Source organism: Nannospalax galili, unplaced genomic scaffold, assembly GCF_000622305.1.
Source record: "Nannospalax galili isolate Female #2095 unplaced genomic scaffold, S.galili_v1.0 scaffold191, whole genome shotgun sequence".
NCBI lineage: Eukaryota > Metazoa > Chordata > Mammalia > Rodentia > Spalacidae > Nannospalax > Nannospalax galili.
In genome coordinates this window covers 6386821-6402940 of record NW_008331484.1, presented here as the reverse complement: position 1 = coordinate 6402940, position 16120 = coordinate 6386821, and the positions used below count along the sequence as shown (strand labels likewise).

The window sequence follows — 16120 nt, the reverse complement described above, 5'->3', positions numbered from 1 at the left end:
CCCAAACTAGGAGTATAGAACGGCGGGCGGGGGGGCAGGGGGGTGATGGAAGGGTGAATGAGGCTTAGGGAGTCCCGGCCCGGAGAGCTGCACTATAGACTTACCCCAAGAGGCCTGAGGATAGTAGTGCAGGCTAGGAGAGTTAGCCGGTGGTGCAGGCCCAGGGAAGCAGAGAGAGGTTAGGGCGGGGCCAGGACCAGAAGCGGTGCTCCTGGAGCCCAAGAAAGGGACTGAGTTGCTCTGGGTGAGAAGGATCAGGGAGCAGTATTGGTTCCCCAGGTGTCTGGGGCCCCAAGACTAGGAATGGCGCCGGGCCCAAACTAGGAGTATAGAACGGCGGGCCGGTGGGGGGGGCCGGGGGGGATGGAAGGGTGAATGAGGCTTAGGGAGTCCCTGCCCAGAGAGCTGCGCTATAGACTTACCGCAAGAGGCCTTAGGATAGTAGTGCAGGCTAGGAGAGTTAGCCGGTGGAATGAATATTATTTTTTAAAAGGGGATTTATGGGGAATTAGGCTGGGAATCCATACAAAGGTCAAAGAGGGGATAGAATTTTATACATAAAGAGCAGAGAGAAATAATTAGAAAGATACCAGGTCAATACAAAGAATACAGTAGTGTCCAGAGCACTTGATAATAAAAAGCTAATTTTAAGAGGGGAAGAGACATGAGAACAACATGACAAAAGAGGAAGTCAAAGTAGCTCGTAAGTTCATGAAAAGGTGTTCAATGTTACTAATAATCAGGAAAGCCAGGCGTGGTGGCACACGCCTTTAATCCCAGCACTCAGGAGGCAAAGGCAGGAGGATCTCTGTGAGTTCAAGGCCAGCCTGGTCTACATAGTGAGTTCCAGGGAGACCCTGTCTGGAAAAAATAAATCAGGAAAATAAAATGACAATGAGATACCACAAGAAGAGGAAGAGGAATTGAAAGTACTAAAATTATAAGAGGAACAAAAATACTCTTAGCAAATGAGTTAGTAAAGAGACAACAGAACAAGTTTATCTGAGGGAAAATGAATCCACATACCTTAGAAAACAGACACAAGGACATTCAGAATAGCCAGACTAGAAACAATGCTTATCACCAGTATCCATGAGCTTTTCACAAACACTTGCACAGTAGTAAGGAATTTAAGTTCTTGGATGCACACATTCCTTGGTGGGGTCCAACAGGTGATAGGTTCAGCATTCTTATTTCTGTTTGCATGCAGAGATGGCCACAGGATGGAGACTTTAAGGAGCACATCACCTCATAGTGCAGCCACTGTAATTTGGGGGCAGCTGGAAGGGATTTGAATCCCAACACTGACACCTGTTAGTAGCACAGCCTGAGGAAAGTTACACAGTGCTTCTGGACTTTGTTTCCTCTAAATACGATCCACCAGGAGAAGTAAATTCTATTATTTAAGGTTTTAATGTATGTGAAACACATATGCTATTGGGTATATGTAAATATAAATATTTTCCCTTGGAGCAATTGCTCAATACTTGCTAATTCTGTCTTTATGCTATCTTTATAGCTACTGGGAATAATGGAATCCCCCTCCTGAGTGTGTGTGATTGTGTGTGTGTGTGTGTGTGTACATGTGCACATGTGTATGTTTAGAGAAAGGTAAATGAATATATATAGAAGATGTTTTATATAGTTACATAGTTACATGTATATGCATATATGCACTATCTTCATGGAGACATATAGATGTGCAGCACATATGAAAATTACATAACAATGTAAAGGAGCTACTATATCAATCAACAATGTGGATGAGTTTTATACAACCCATCTTAAGCACTAAACTAAAATATACAAGCTAAAGAGTTCAAACTGTATATTTCCACTTATATAACAATCAGGTAATACAAAATTAACTTGTGGTAGCAGAGCTCAGAGTACTGATTACCAAGGAGAAGAGACTTTTGCCTTAGGTAGAAAGCACCCTTTTCTGGAACCACCACAAATATGGATATATGCATATGCATGTGAAAATTTCTGTAGCCATTCACTCTAGAGTTATGTTTTATTCAATTCAAATCTCAAGAAGATATTAAAAATAAGAATAAAAACAATGCTTCACATACGTAAAGTGAATATGGATTCACTGGTTATACTTTTTATTTTTATTATGTTCTTGAGATGTTTTATCAGTTTATTAATTATCAAATTAGCAGATTAATACGTGTGTGCTCATATGCAGATACCAAGGAGATTCTTCTATCTAAGCAAAGAATAGTAAGATGCCTGGAAAATCAGGAAAACTGACTAGACCAGAACACCAGTTTCCCAGATAACTGAGAGTTTTAACACCCTTTTAGTATTACTGTGCAAACCAGTTTATTACTCTCACAATATTAGACAGAACAATGAAAGTGCAGTGACATTATCACATTTTCTAAGTACAAATGAAGCAAGAAATACATATTGATATCACACATGAAGGAAGCTTATTTTTACATGAAAAGGTTAGTTTATTAATGACTATAAATAATCTTTATCAACCAGAAATGCCACCTGATTTAGTAATATTTTACCAAAATGTACAATCAGAGCAAGTCAGAAGATGTGCATGCTAGCTTTGTTTTCATTATTCAGAGCTAAAACTTGTTTCAAGGCAACCAACAATGATTTTAGGTCTGCTGCAGAACACAAAAGAAGAAATAATCCAATTAGGAAGGAAAAAGGTAGACAGAGGAAAGTAGATGAAAAGAGAAAAAATCAGGCCTGCTCAAAGCATTGCCAACAGGCCGAACAGTGGCTGGTGCTGTTGGTAATTTTTCAACCTCATTTCGGCTTTTCACATCCATTCCTCCTGTCAGACAATCCATCTCCTCTCATCAAAACTGTCTCCATATCTTTTCTCAAGCCTAGAAGTTTCTGCCAGAGAATGGGTTCTTCTCAAATGCTTCTGCTAATGGGCAGTAGTTCCAAAATGTTTAAGTCATAAAGCACAATTAGAATATGCATACCTTGATATAAATGATGATATATTTGTGTACAACTGCTTTAACTTAGACTTACTCCAAGTATTTATTAAATACCTCCCCTGCTTATGGCTCTCTGACAGTGTATTACTACACATACTTAATGCCTGAAGTAGTTACAGTCTGGAGTTGAGCATGCACATATACACACCAGATCTTATTTTGTGATGTGTCCCCAATTTTTGAAAACACAGGAAATAGACAAAAATTGATGACAAAAAAATTAGAGACGGTGATAATGTATTTATAATCATCTAGCTCACCTCCATTTTCAAAGGTAGCAATGTCAGTCCTTGGTTTCCTATCCAATGATGCTTTTACCTCTCCTTGTCTTTCAAATAGGCTAAACTTTGTTGGAACCATAAGACCATCCCCTAGAAATGAAAAGAAATTAAAAGTTGCTCCAGGAACCATTAGGTGATAAAATGAGAAGACCATAACAGAATTCATGCTGAAAACAAGAAAGAACCTATATGCTAATATGTATACTGATTGCACAAGGACCTGATAAGTAACATATATGCATGAATTTTAAGCTAATTTTGTAAATTGCAACAAAGCAGAAAATACATTCTATTTGTATTACTAAATAAATGACAATGTGAAATTTTAAACAATCTAATGCCATTGTGTATGCATATATATTTAGTTTATTTAGCATTTTGTTGTAATGAATTTGTAATATTTCTATTTTCTGTCTATTCATGATCAATTTAGCAAATTAGAGTCATTATTGCCTAAAAATTGTAATGATATTTAATAATTAAATTATTCTCTTGGTTTTCATTGTACATATCCAGAAAACCTACTTCCAAAATAAACCATCGAAAGCGGAATAAAAAGAGACACAATAACCTAATGCAATGTGTGTTTCTGGATTAGATCCTACATCAGGAAAGAAAAAACTCAATTTGTGATAAAGAGTATCAGTGACATAACTGGTGCAATTTGTGGAATGCCTTATAAAAATATTACTGTAATTGAGGAAATTTACTCATTTTGGTATGTTCATTATAGTTACGGAAAAGCAAACGAAGCATCGTATCTTCAATTTTCAACAGTTCAGAAAAATATCACAGCAATGTGCATATTTTAGACAGTAAGTGAAAAGTCAAATGTATTAAAATATTAAGATTTGGGATGAATATATGCAAACAATGTATACAGATTAACTTTTTAAACATAAAAGATTTTTAAAACAACACAAAGCAGTATCTACATGCATAAAGATATGTAATGGTTTATAATCTTCCTTTTTAATACTGATTGGTAACTTTTTCTCTCTTGTTTCTTTGTTTTAGGATTTTTCTTGTCTGATCAGTGCAGGCTTTCCATCTGTCTTCAGACAGGTGTCACTAAGTCCCAAAGGCTGCTCTATCATCTGATGGTCTATTGCTGCCACCTGCTGTTGGATATTGGAATATCTTGCTGTATACAGATTACTAGGGCAGGTAGGTATAGATGCTCTATCCTGTCCTGTATCCTGTATTCATCTTGATCGTTTTCAGAAGACTTTCTCACCTCTCTCCTCTCTGCCCTCTTTGTGTGTATTCTCTCTCTTCCTCCCTCTCTCCTTCACTCTATTCTACCTTCCTTCCTGTAGTTCAGAGGAGCAGGAAGGAATTCAACTCTCTTCTGCTGCTACAAAATGTGTACTTGTGTTCACTCTAAGGTTCAGAAAACTATGAACTCATAACAACAATAGATTTTTCTCTAAGTTCCTGCTTTTCTCTACAGAACACAACACTCTTATCTTTCGAGAACAAAGCGTTGATTAGGTGCACTATCAGATATGCCAAAGGAAATGCTCCATGAAAGAAAGCCACAGCCTGGATTTATTCACCAATACTTGCCTAAAATTGCATGATGCATAGAAGACATTCCGTCAACAAACACAAAGACCCTTCCTTGTTCTGCCAATAACATTATTCTTTTACCTGCCTTTTGTCTTTCTTGATCTAGGTTATCTTTTTCATTTGGAATGAAAAATCCAGTCCTATTTTACAGAAAGGTGTATTTCCAGGTCAAAACGATAAAGGAGAATTATTTACGGGATTCCTGCGTGGAAAGTGAAGAGGTACCTGTATCTGTGAAGTCTATTCACCCTGTCACTCCTTTAGGAAATATCATTAACAGCTTCCCATAGGAAATTTGGGTCATCCAGTGAAATCACTTCGATCCTCACTCTCAAACCTGATGTATTATTTACCAGTTAATCCTGCTCCAGCATTCAGTGTACTGAATAATTCAGAATCTATTCACTCACACATGTATGTATCTCTCACACATCACTTTGAATACTACTTTATTTCTTACCTTCTTGTAATTCACTGCCACTTTCCAAAGCCTTTCCTAACTCTTTTTCTACTGTAGGACATATGCTTTTTGGTGATGAAATATCTGGAGGAGCGTGAAATCGATAGTATTCACCTAAACTCCCATGAGAAAGGAATGGTCAGTATGTGGATTAAATCAATCATTGGAAAATCCACAAACGTCTTGATTTCTTACCAGATTTAACACACATCTCCTTTATTGCTCTTTTTTCTTCAATTTCTTCAGGGGTCTTTGTCCATAAGCTAGAAGCATCTATAGGATATATTTTTTTTAGTTAAATGGTCCCAAATTCAAATAATCTGAAAATTTATAAATCAGAAAGAAAAATCCCAAATATTTTTGTCATGGATGGATTATTTTTCCTCTAATGTTTAAAATAAAAAATGTACAAACTGGTGTTTCAAGATGCTACCATGTCAAGTATTAGAAACAATCAGCAAAGAATAAAGAAATTATACACTTCATGTTGTAGGCCTTGAAATGAGAGGCTGAAGAACAGAATCACTGTAATGCTGTGGTGGTGGAGGATGAAGGCCTGAGAGGCAGAAGTAGTACCCAATAAAAAGAACAGTAAGCAGTTCTATGTACCCATAAACACGGACATTATGGCAGCTCGAAGCCCACAGAAAACCCATTCCACGGCAGAGACAAAGTGAGTTTATTTTTCCATGTGTTTCTCTGAAATTTATCTGACTAGCACCATGTTCTGTGATAATATAGGACCAAAGAGGCAGAAGACCTGGGTCTTACCCTGCCCATACTTGTGTAAGAACTATGAGGGATGATGCAAATGACAGTGCTTTCTAAATCACATGCGACCTTATGGATTCTTATAACTACAAGGAACAAATGTTAGAACAAATGGATGATTAATAGATATATAAAGAGACAGACATGCATGACATCAGTTTCATAGAAGTTGTCAAATATGAGATTATCAATGTCTCTGAAAGCAGCTGGGCATTATAACCTAGTGTCTCTCCCAGGTATCACACAAAAGCCTCTCAGTTCAAGTTAGTGTAAGCGTATATAGACACAGAAGAAATTAAAACATAAATTTCATTTCTTTAATTAAATGAGTATTTTCTAATCAGAATTGGTTCTATATTATATTATGGGCCTCTAATAGTCAACCCAGTATGTAGAAAATATTTTAAGTTGTTAAATGTGTATTGTAATACAACAAAAGGGGTACTGACCATTTTGTACTGCCTCTTCCTCCGCCTCCTCCTCTTCAAAGTTAGCTTTTAAAACTAAAGGATGATGAATGGGTCGTGATATATTTTCCAGGGATTTCAGAGGTTCTTGACTCTGGCTTGGGGATGGATTTCCTTCCTGATTTTCTTTCTGTAGAGTGGTATCTACAGAGAAAATGCAATAATTTACTTCCTTCAAACCATTATTAGCAGTATATTCAATGACCAACCATTCTTTATTGTTATTTTTCTTTCTTTTTTTTAAAGTAGATTTCTACAAGTGTCTTCTGGACACAACAGGATCACTGCGCTCAGCCAGTAGCTGTGATTGCCTGTACAAGACCTGCCCAAGATCAAGCCAGTCAACATTCTAGCATGGAGGGGGAGGGGTTCATGAGCCCCCACCCCTAACTGAGGAGCTATTGGCTTCTGGGGAAGGGAGAGTCACTTTTCTTTAAGGGTGTGTGTGGTTCCTGGTAGGTTGACCACACTCCAGTAAATGGCCCCATACCCATGAGTGTCTGGTCAGCACAAATTGGTCTTTGTGGGCTATCAAAATGAGAAGAACAGGGGGCTGGAGAGATGGCCCAGCAGCTAAGAGCACTGGCTGCTCTTGCAGAGGACCTGGGTTTGGTTCCCAGAACCCACATCGCGACTAACGACCATCTGTAACTTCAATTCCAGGGGATCCATCAACCTCTTCTGGCCACCGCAGGCATTGCACAACATGGGTGCACTTAGATTCATGCAAGCAAAACACTCATACACATCAAATAAAATAAATAATAATACATTTTTTTAAAAAAGGAGTTGGAGAGGAGGAGGGTGGATCTAAGAGGAGTCAGGGTGAAGAGTGGGGGCAAATATGATCAAATGTATGAACTAAAATAATTAATAAAAATATTTTAATGAAATCAAAACAAAGTATGTTCTTAAAAAGACAGAAATGAGGTCTGGCTGGCCTCAAACACACACTCATTATGTAGTCAGTGCTAGCCCTGATCCTCCTGCTTCCACCTCCTAACAATTGAGATTACAGTTGTGTACCACACATGGTTTATGTAGTGCTAGGGATTGAACCTAGGGCTTTGTGCACACTAGGCAAGCACTCTATCAACTGAGATGCATTCTTATCTTCTTAAGCTTGTGTTCTTAATTACTCACATATCAAAATATGTCTCTTATTTTCGGAAAGATTATCAAACAACTTATCAAAATTTTACCTGTAATTTATAGAAAACATGTCACTTGGTAAATTTAAGACTTATGCGTTGCTGATAAGCGCACACCTCTTGTGTGACATGCCATCATACAGTTGGTCCCTGGCTTGGGATGTTCAACTTTATAATGATGTGAAGTGATAGGCACTGAGAAGAAACTACAAGCTCTGAATTTTAATATTTTCTCAGTTTGCTATTTGGTAGATACTCCTTTGTGATACTGGACAGTGGTTGTGAGCATAGATTCTAGTCAGCAATTTAATCAAGAAGTAAACACAGAAACTGGTGTACAGTGTACTATGTTGCTAAAAGGGTGCTCTGACAGGTTGGAAGTATTCAATGCATTTTCTACTTGCAATAGGGTTACTGGTATGTAACACCAGTGTATGTGGATAAACATCTCTAAGTACAAACTGACAACAAGCATGACTAGTGGTTAGATACTAGAGCTGTGAGATGAGAGTGACTTTACTAATACTATTTTGCTTTGTTTTGTTTTTTAAACAGGGTCTCATGAAGCCCCGGGCTGCCTTAAACTGACTACATAGCTGAGGATGATCCTGAACTTCTGATCATCCTTCTTCTACCTCTCATGTGCTGGGATCACAGGTGTGCCCCACTACCCCTGGTTTATGAGGTGCTAAGATGGAATCCAGGGCTTTAAATGCTAAGTAATCACTATACTAACTGAGCTACATCCCCAGCCTAATTATATTTTAACAATTACAAAATTGTTAAGTTAGGAAAATAACCTAAGGCCAGTGCTTATAATGTCAGAGTATATACGTCCAAAGGAAAAAAGGATCCGACAGCTCTTGATTGTAGATGGAATTGTTTGTTAATCAGTTCACTTTAAAATAAGTGGATTCCATGTTAGAAAGAATTGAACTCAAATTCACAAGCAAGTGTGGTGGTAATTAAAAGTAGTTATTAACAAATTTGCTTCTTCCGTTTCTGGGTTTTGTTAAACAGTTCATCACTTTTTAAATATTCTCTCTTGATCGTACTACAACTTTACAAACTTTTAAGTTCTGCTTTTCTTTTTGTTTTAAATTTCATCTTTAATTTGCTTTTCTCTTTTCACGTTTTACTATAAACACGATAAACCTGAAACAACTTAAGTATTTTTCTTAGCCATCTCTTCTGCCAAATATCCTAAGCCATCATCTTAAGTTTTGAATTCCACAGTCTAGTGCATGCCTACAAGAGCTTTTCTCTTCAGCTTTATGAGGATGGCCTTTCCTCTAGTTTTCAATGAGACATTTCTCACTTCTATGTCAGACCTCATAAGAAAGTGCTTAACCACACAGATCTCTATCAGCACTGTGATCCTGACCTCCTATGTGGTTTCCAAAATTTAGTCTCCTTCCAAAGTTCTTCGCTTCTTCTGAGCCCTCAATAGACTTTCCCTTAATACTGCATTCACAAAAATAGAGGCTTTTTCTAGCATTTACTTCCAATAGCCTCTTCATATTACTCAGTTACAAAGCCACTCCACACTTTTAGGCATTTGTTATAGAAATTTCTCAGTACAAATTTTTGTCTTCATCTATTTGTGCTGCTATATCAAAACACCTAAGACTGGGAAATTTATAAAGAATAAAACAAGACAGTTCTAAAACATGGAAGGTCCAAGACAATGTACCAAAGAGTGTGTGTGTGCGTGTGTGTGTGTGTGTGTGTGTGTGTGTGTGTAAGAGGGTGGAGGGAGGGAAAGAGAGAGAGAGAGAGGGAGAGAGATGGTTGAGGAGGACAGGAAGCTCTTGGCTTCCAAGATGGCATCCTATGACAATGGCAATACTATGGCCTCACATGGTGGAAAGCAAAAGAGCAAAAGGGTTAAACAGGAAGAGCTCTAAATGAAGATCCTGAAGGCCTCACTTCTCAATACTACTGGAGATAAAGTTCCAACCCAAATTTTAAAGGGATAAAAACAGTCAAGCCATAGAAGCAATATATGCCCTTTTTCTTAAAGTTGACAATAGCTCTGATCATTATTTGTTACATAAAGAAATATATTTTTGATAATATTCTACTTTGATATACAAATTATTATCATGGCTTGTAATATATACATAATGCTTTAACAAACTATATACTGATAATGTCACAGCAACTCAATCCTTAAACAGTGTTGTCAAGAGGTGTGCTGAAGACTATAAGGCTCTAAAATGTGGGAGATTTTGGTCACAGGAATCAAAAATTTATAGACATTGCTATTATTTAGCAGGTGGCCAATAAACTCAAGCATAACATACTAAGTTGGTACAAAAATATGTGAAGGAAGTACAACAGATAAGGAAATTTTTTCATGATTAAAGAAGTTTGTTCAAGTATTATCTTTTTAAAATAATGAAATAAACACATATACCAAATAGTGTATGAATTATAAAGTAATATACTGTGCATTCAGCGCTTACATTTAAACCATGAAATGACAGCTTCCTGTGAGTCCTCCCCAGTTCATATCACTTTGCTTTCTCAATCTACACTAAGTATCTTAATTCTGATTACACTAATCACAGTGGAATTTTTGTTTTGCTACTAAATAAGCATCTTTGAAAATGCTTTAATTTCTCTGATTTTTAAAGATTTTTAAGTTATTTTTAATTACGTGTATGCAGATATGGTTGTGTGGGAGTATGTGCACATTACTTCAGGTGCCAGTGGAAGCCAGAAGCATCAGATCCCCTGGAGTTGGAGTTATGATAGGTTGTAAACAGCTTTATGTGGGTTCTGGGAACCAAATTCAGGTCCTATACAAGAGCAGTAAGCACTCTTAACCCCAGAGACATCTCTTTAGTCACCTAACTTTATTTACTTTTTAATGTGATTTTTTTGGTCATTTCCACCTGGCTTATATTTAAATAATAATCTCTGGTCAGTTATAAAATAATATAAGTACATGTGCCATAAACAGTCTCTCATCCACTTAGTACTTTGTCTTCTAACACTTTTATGACTTTTTGAATAAACATAGATGTTAATTTTAATGCAAAGGTACTCATCTCTTTTGTAATGGTTAACTGGCATTTTGTATATCATTTTTACCTTTTGAAGCTTCTAGAGATTTGGGGTTTACATCATGATTCATCATGACTTAGAATTGATTTTTCAAGTATTGTGTAGAAAAGGAGCCCATTATTTCTTTTTTAACTAAAATGACAATCATTTACCCATTGTTCATTCATTCTAATGATTACAAATCAAGAGTGCATTTACAAAGTCTACTCCCAGGTCTCCATTCTTTTCCACTCATTATATGTCCATCCCCTAGCCAGTACTACACTGCCCTAGACTCTGTAACTTCATAGGCTAAAAATTTTATATCAATTTGCTCTGTGGCAAGTATGCAGACTATTTGCATGTCCTTTGTTTTTAGAATTTGCTTGGATTTTTTATTGGGATTATTATTTCTGTAATTTTAAAATAGATGAGAGGTCCCAAATCATTGTGGTAATTTATTCTTATTATTAGTTTTATTTGTACATATTTTCTAGAATACAGTGATATATAATTATACATAATATGTAATGATTAAATCAGGGTAGTTAGTATTTTCATCTACTTGAATAATTTTAAACTATTTGATTAATATAACTGAGCATAATGGCTCATGTCTGTAATCCCAGCACTTGGGAGGCTAAGGTAGGAGAATTGCCATGAGTTCAAAGCCAGTCTTGGGTAATAGTGAGTTCCAGGTCAGCCTGGGCTACAAAATGAGACCTTATTTCAAAATTTTTGTTAATATAATTATGCATATTTATGAGATACAGCATTATATTTCATACATGTATGAATATATGCTGATCAAACCAAGATTTGACCTAATCACCTTCTAATTATTTATGATGGAGAGTTGGAGCCCCCTTTTAACTATGTTCATTAAAGCAATTTAAATGTTATTGAATGGTTTACAGGAGTCATGAAACTTCTACTTTTAGATGTCAGTATTAATAATCAAATGTTAGACGTTACATCTGTTCAACTATTTAAACATATGATAAAACTTTTAACCAAAATTATTTTGGAGGATAGTTCTCATTATATGTTTTCCATTCAAATTGTTGACACATACATCAGGAGGAAAAGCTAGGTTAGGAGATGGCATATTTACTTGACAGAAACTGTCCAATGAGAAAAAAAATGCTTTGTGGACGATAAATAGAATCATTCATCACAGGAGTAAACAAGCAATGAAATAAATATTCACACACCTAGTGGGTGAGTTTACCTCTCTACAGTAGTTAAAAGAACTCTTGTATGAAACATACAAAAACTCAATAAAAATTTTTAAAAAGAGAATGGTGTGTGAAGTGGTTCAAACATATTACTATGTTTGATATTTTGCACTGTTTTTTCTCTAAATCTTCAAATGCCAATGGTCTTTGTATTTTGATATACTATTGTAACTGTCACAAGTAAGTAATTTTTATTATCTTAATTCCCACAAAGTACAGTTCTGTGTCACTGGGACCAATATTGGTATGATCAGATTTATTTATATAATGCTTCTGGAGAAACATACTTTTTCATAATATGAAGTAAAGAATTATGGATATTGCTTATACTGTAGTCATCCTTTCCCTCATTTCAGGTAAGGATATGAATTTTCCTTTGGGGAGTCACCTTTATGCCACTTTCATTCTGCTTAATTTGGGTAAGGATGACCACCCAGTTACAGAGATTAGCTATGCCTACTTCTGAGCAATGCATAAAGAAACACACACCTTCACAGCATTAGAAGACATTCAAGATCAGGGCTGCAGAGATGGCTCAGTGGCTCAGTCTCTTGCAGAGAACCCATGTTCAAATCCCAGCACTCACATGGTGGTACATAATTCCAACTCCAGGGGATCCGACACCCTCTTCTGACCTCTATGAGCATTGCACAACAGAGGTGCGCTTACAGACATGCAGGCAATACACTCATACACAGAAAATAAAATTAATAAATAAAATATTTAAAAAGAAGACATTCAAATTTAAGGTTTCAGCTGAGAAAATATTTATTTCCTTTAAGAGGGTTAATTTACTGAGTACTAGGCATGAATTTGAGAGTTGTTGATAACAACCCCATGGTATAAGGTACCGTCGCTGTATCACACAGATGAAGAAACTGCCACAGTCCCCTAAGGTTATGCTGATAAGTATACTGCAGGCTGAAGTTTTAACTCAATCTAGCTGGTAATGTTAATCTTTGCTAATTATGCATCTGGAACTCGAGGAGCAAGTGTAGTCTACAGAGACTGCCAGCTCAGATCCAAGAACTGGTGAAGGAAAGGAAACACTATATCTGAGATCATTTTGTCTTTAACCTTTTCAGTGACATTTGCCCAACATTTCCAGGTTTCCTTTAAATCAAATCAGAATAGGTTTCTCTTTCTGAAACAAGTGGTGGGCTGCAGCTGGCTCAAACCAGCATTTGACAACTAACTGTTAAATTTCAGTGATTATACATATGTGCTACTATGTCCAGCTTAATTGGCAGTTTGAAACAATTCCTACACCCCAATTAAAATAAACCATATGGGACTCATAACTCACTGATAATTTCAGTACTTCACTTAGTACTTAGACATAATACACAACGGCAAATAAACTAAAGGAGAATTGCAGGGTTAGGGAGATGGCTCAGTGGTTAAGAACACTGGAGACTCAGAAGACTCTCGTTCAGTTCCCAGAACCCACATGGTGTCTAACACCTGTTCTTAAGTCCAGTTCCAGGGATTCAGTGCCTTCTTCTGGCCTCCACCGGCACCAGGAGCATACATACAGGCAAAAGAAAAGAGGAAAGAAAGAAAGAAAAAAGAAAGGAAGAGGGAAAGAAAGAAGGAAAAGAAAAAAGAAAAAGAGAATGTGAAAGAGAAAGAAATAGCTTTGGAAAGCATTTCATTCTGAAGGAGTACTGCTGGTGTTTAGATAACATTCTGTGACTCTAACTCACCTATTTAATATGTACTATCTGATGGGTCTCAGTTCAGCAAATGAAAGTGTTAAAATTCTACTAGTTGCCTATTTAAACATTTAAGTTCTATCTTATCATGACCCAGGAGATATCATTACATACATATTGTGTAATGCTTTATATAAACTGATACTTAACTAACTGTATTTTTCTATAATTTATAATAATTCTATCTTGAATTTATCACCAATTACAATACTTACTGAAGCACAGAAAGATGGATTTGTTCATAAAGGTACTACTTTATAACATAATCTTCATCTAAGGTAAAAGATATACGGTTCTAGTTTGATTCATATAGTATTTAGCAAGTATGTTTCTAAATATATAATTGAAGTATCAGGCCTATCAAGGAACAAACCACACCTTCTAGAGTATTCACATATTTGCAAGATGAATAGGTAATATGGTAGTTCAATACATATCGAAAAACAGCCTTGATGTTTGAGTATAATTTATCCCCAAAGACTGATGCTGCAAACCTGGACCCTAGTGTGGGGGCAGGAGGTGGTGGAATCATTAAGAGGTGAAACCTAGTGGGAGGGAATTGGGTCATGGGGGCTCCATTCTCACGAGTGGATTAATGCTCTCTCAGGAGTAGACTAGGCCTTCTGGGACTGATTTTAGTTGCTAGGAGAGTGAGCCATTTTAAAGTGAGTCTGGCATCTCCCCTTGCTTTAGTTTCATTTGTACAACTTTCCCTCTATTTCTCTGTTACATTGTGATGCAACTGGGAGGTCCTCACATGAAACAGTGCCATGCTGTTTGGCCCTTCCAGATACAAGAATCATGAGCCAGATAAATCTCTTTTCTTTTCTTCTCTTTTCCAACTTAAAGAAGAAATTTTAATTTAGCTTAAGGTTCCAGAGAGAGTCTATTGTGGTTGGGGACAGCATGGCAGCAGGAGGCTGGGGCAAGAAGCTGAGTTCACCTTCTCTGGTATTTTGTAACATCAACACAAAATAGATTAAGACAATAGCTTACTTGAAATTGAATTCTGTTATATAGTCTTGAAATTGGATTCTGTTTCTTGGATTATAGGAAGCAGTGTCTGAGCAGAGGGAAACTGGTTTCTAGCTTAACAAGAATATTTATCCAGGATTTCTTAGGGTAGAATTCATGAGAGGCAATACTATGTGCTTATCTTAGATGCTTGGTATTAATCAGCAAAAGAACTAAAGATTCTTGCTCATCTGGAACTTCCATTCTATAAGGAGGCATTAAACAATAAACATCAGACATAATAAATAAACGATACTGCATCTGTGAAAGTGATGGGGGTATGGCAAACAGAAAGCAAAGGAGGGCAAGGAAGTGTGTAAGGAGGCACTAGGACACCTGACTACATTTCAATTACGGTGCTAAGCATAGATCTCATTAAAGACAATATTTGAGCAAGGCTTTGGAGAAATAGAGTTTTTCATAATGATATTGAAGAAACAGCACTTTGTGCAAGGCTCTTAGGAATATGCTAACATGCTGTAGGAAAGGCAAGCAAGGAAGTACGGCTGGAGCAGGACGAGCAAGCACATGAGTGCCGTGCAGCCAACAGAGTACTTGATCAAATAACTTCGCTGGTTTAAGTTCTTTGTTAGGATTCTGACTTTCCTGAATAGGAGGAAAAGACCCAGGATTATGAGTAGAGTAAAATCTGATTGATCATAAGACTACATTATTGTAATTATCATACATTGAATAGGCATAAAGAGGTAGAACAGGGGGAATTAGAAGCCACTGTAATTGTAATAATTCAGTTATGTGATAAAAAATGGTGGCTTGTCCCTGTGGAAATTGCACAGATGATGAGAAACTCAGACTCTGGATCTATTTGGATAATGGCATTAAGGTTTTTGTATGATATGAGATATAAGAGACATGGAAATTTTGAGGAAGATTCGAATGACTTGTGAAACTGTGAGAATGGGATTGCTATCAAGATGGGATGAGCAGAGATACAGATGCAATAGGTTCAAAAGGCTAAGGGCAAAATCATGATGTCAGTTGTAAATACATTAATTGTGAAATATCGAGTTAGAAGTTCATTTCAGAAATCTAATGGAGAGAGAGAAAGAGAGAGAGAGAGAAAGAGAGATCTGGAGATGCATCTACAGTGGATATATAAATTTCAGAGTCGATGACATATAAATCACATTGAAGCCAGAAGGATGGATGGGGCTGCAGAGATAGCTCAGTGGTAAAGAGCACAGGCTAAGTAATCAATCTGACTGGAGTTTAGATGCCGGCACCTATGTAACAAACTGAGAGTACTGCAATGGCCTGATAATTCCAGGTCTGAAGATCCCATGCTTTCTTCTGGTTTCTGCATGTACCCTCACACATTTATGAATCTCTCTCTCTCTCTCTCTCTCTCTCTCTCTCTCACACACACACACACACACACACACACACACACACCAACAG

The 16120-nt window shown here is 36.8% G+C and overlaps 1 protein-coding gene across 3 annotated transcripts in view; it reads right to left on the bottom strand.

Moving 5' to 3' along the window:
- Positions 1-16120, bottom strand: part of CUNH12orf50 (chromosome unknown C12orf50 homolog) — a 40391-nt gene that overhangs the window by 18076 nt on the left and 6195 nt on the right. For all 3 annotated transcript variants that reach the window (XM_029559045.1, XM_008824106.2, XM_008824103.1), the window contains exons 4-7: positions 6515-6676; positions 5490-5567; positions 5295-5408; positions 3242-3352 (exon numbers count right to left, since the gene is read on the bottom strand). In XM_029559045.1, the coding sequence (XP_029414905.1) occupies positions 3242-3352; positions 5295-5408; positions 5490-5567; positions 6515-6676 (465 nt within the window). The remainder of the gene's footprint in view (positions 1-3241; positions 3353-5294; positions 5409-5489; positions 5568-6514; positions 6677-16120) is intronic.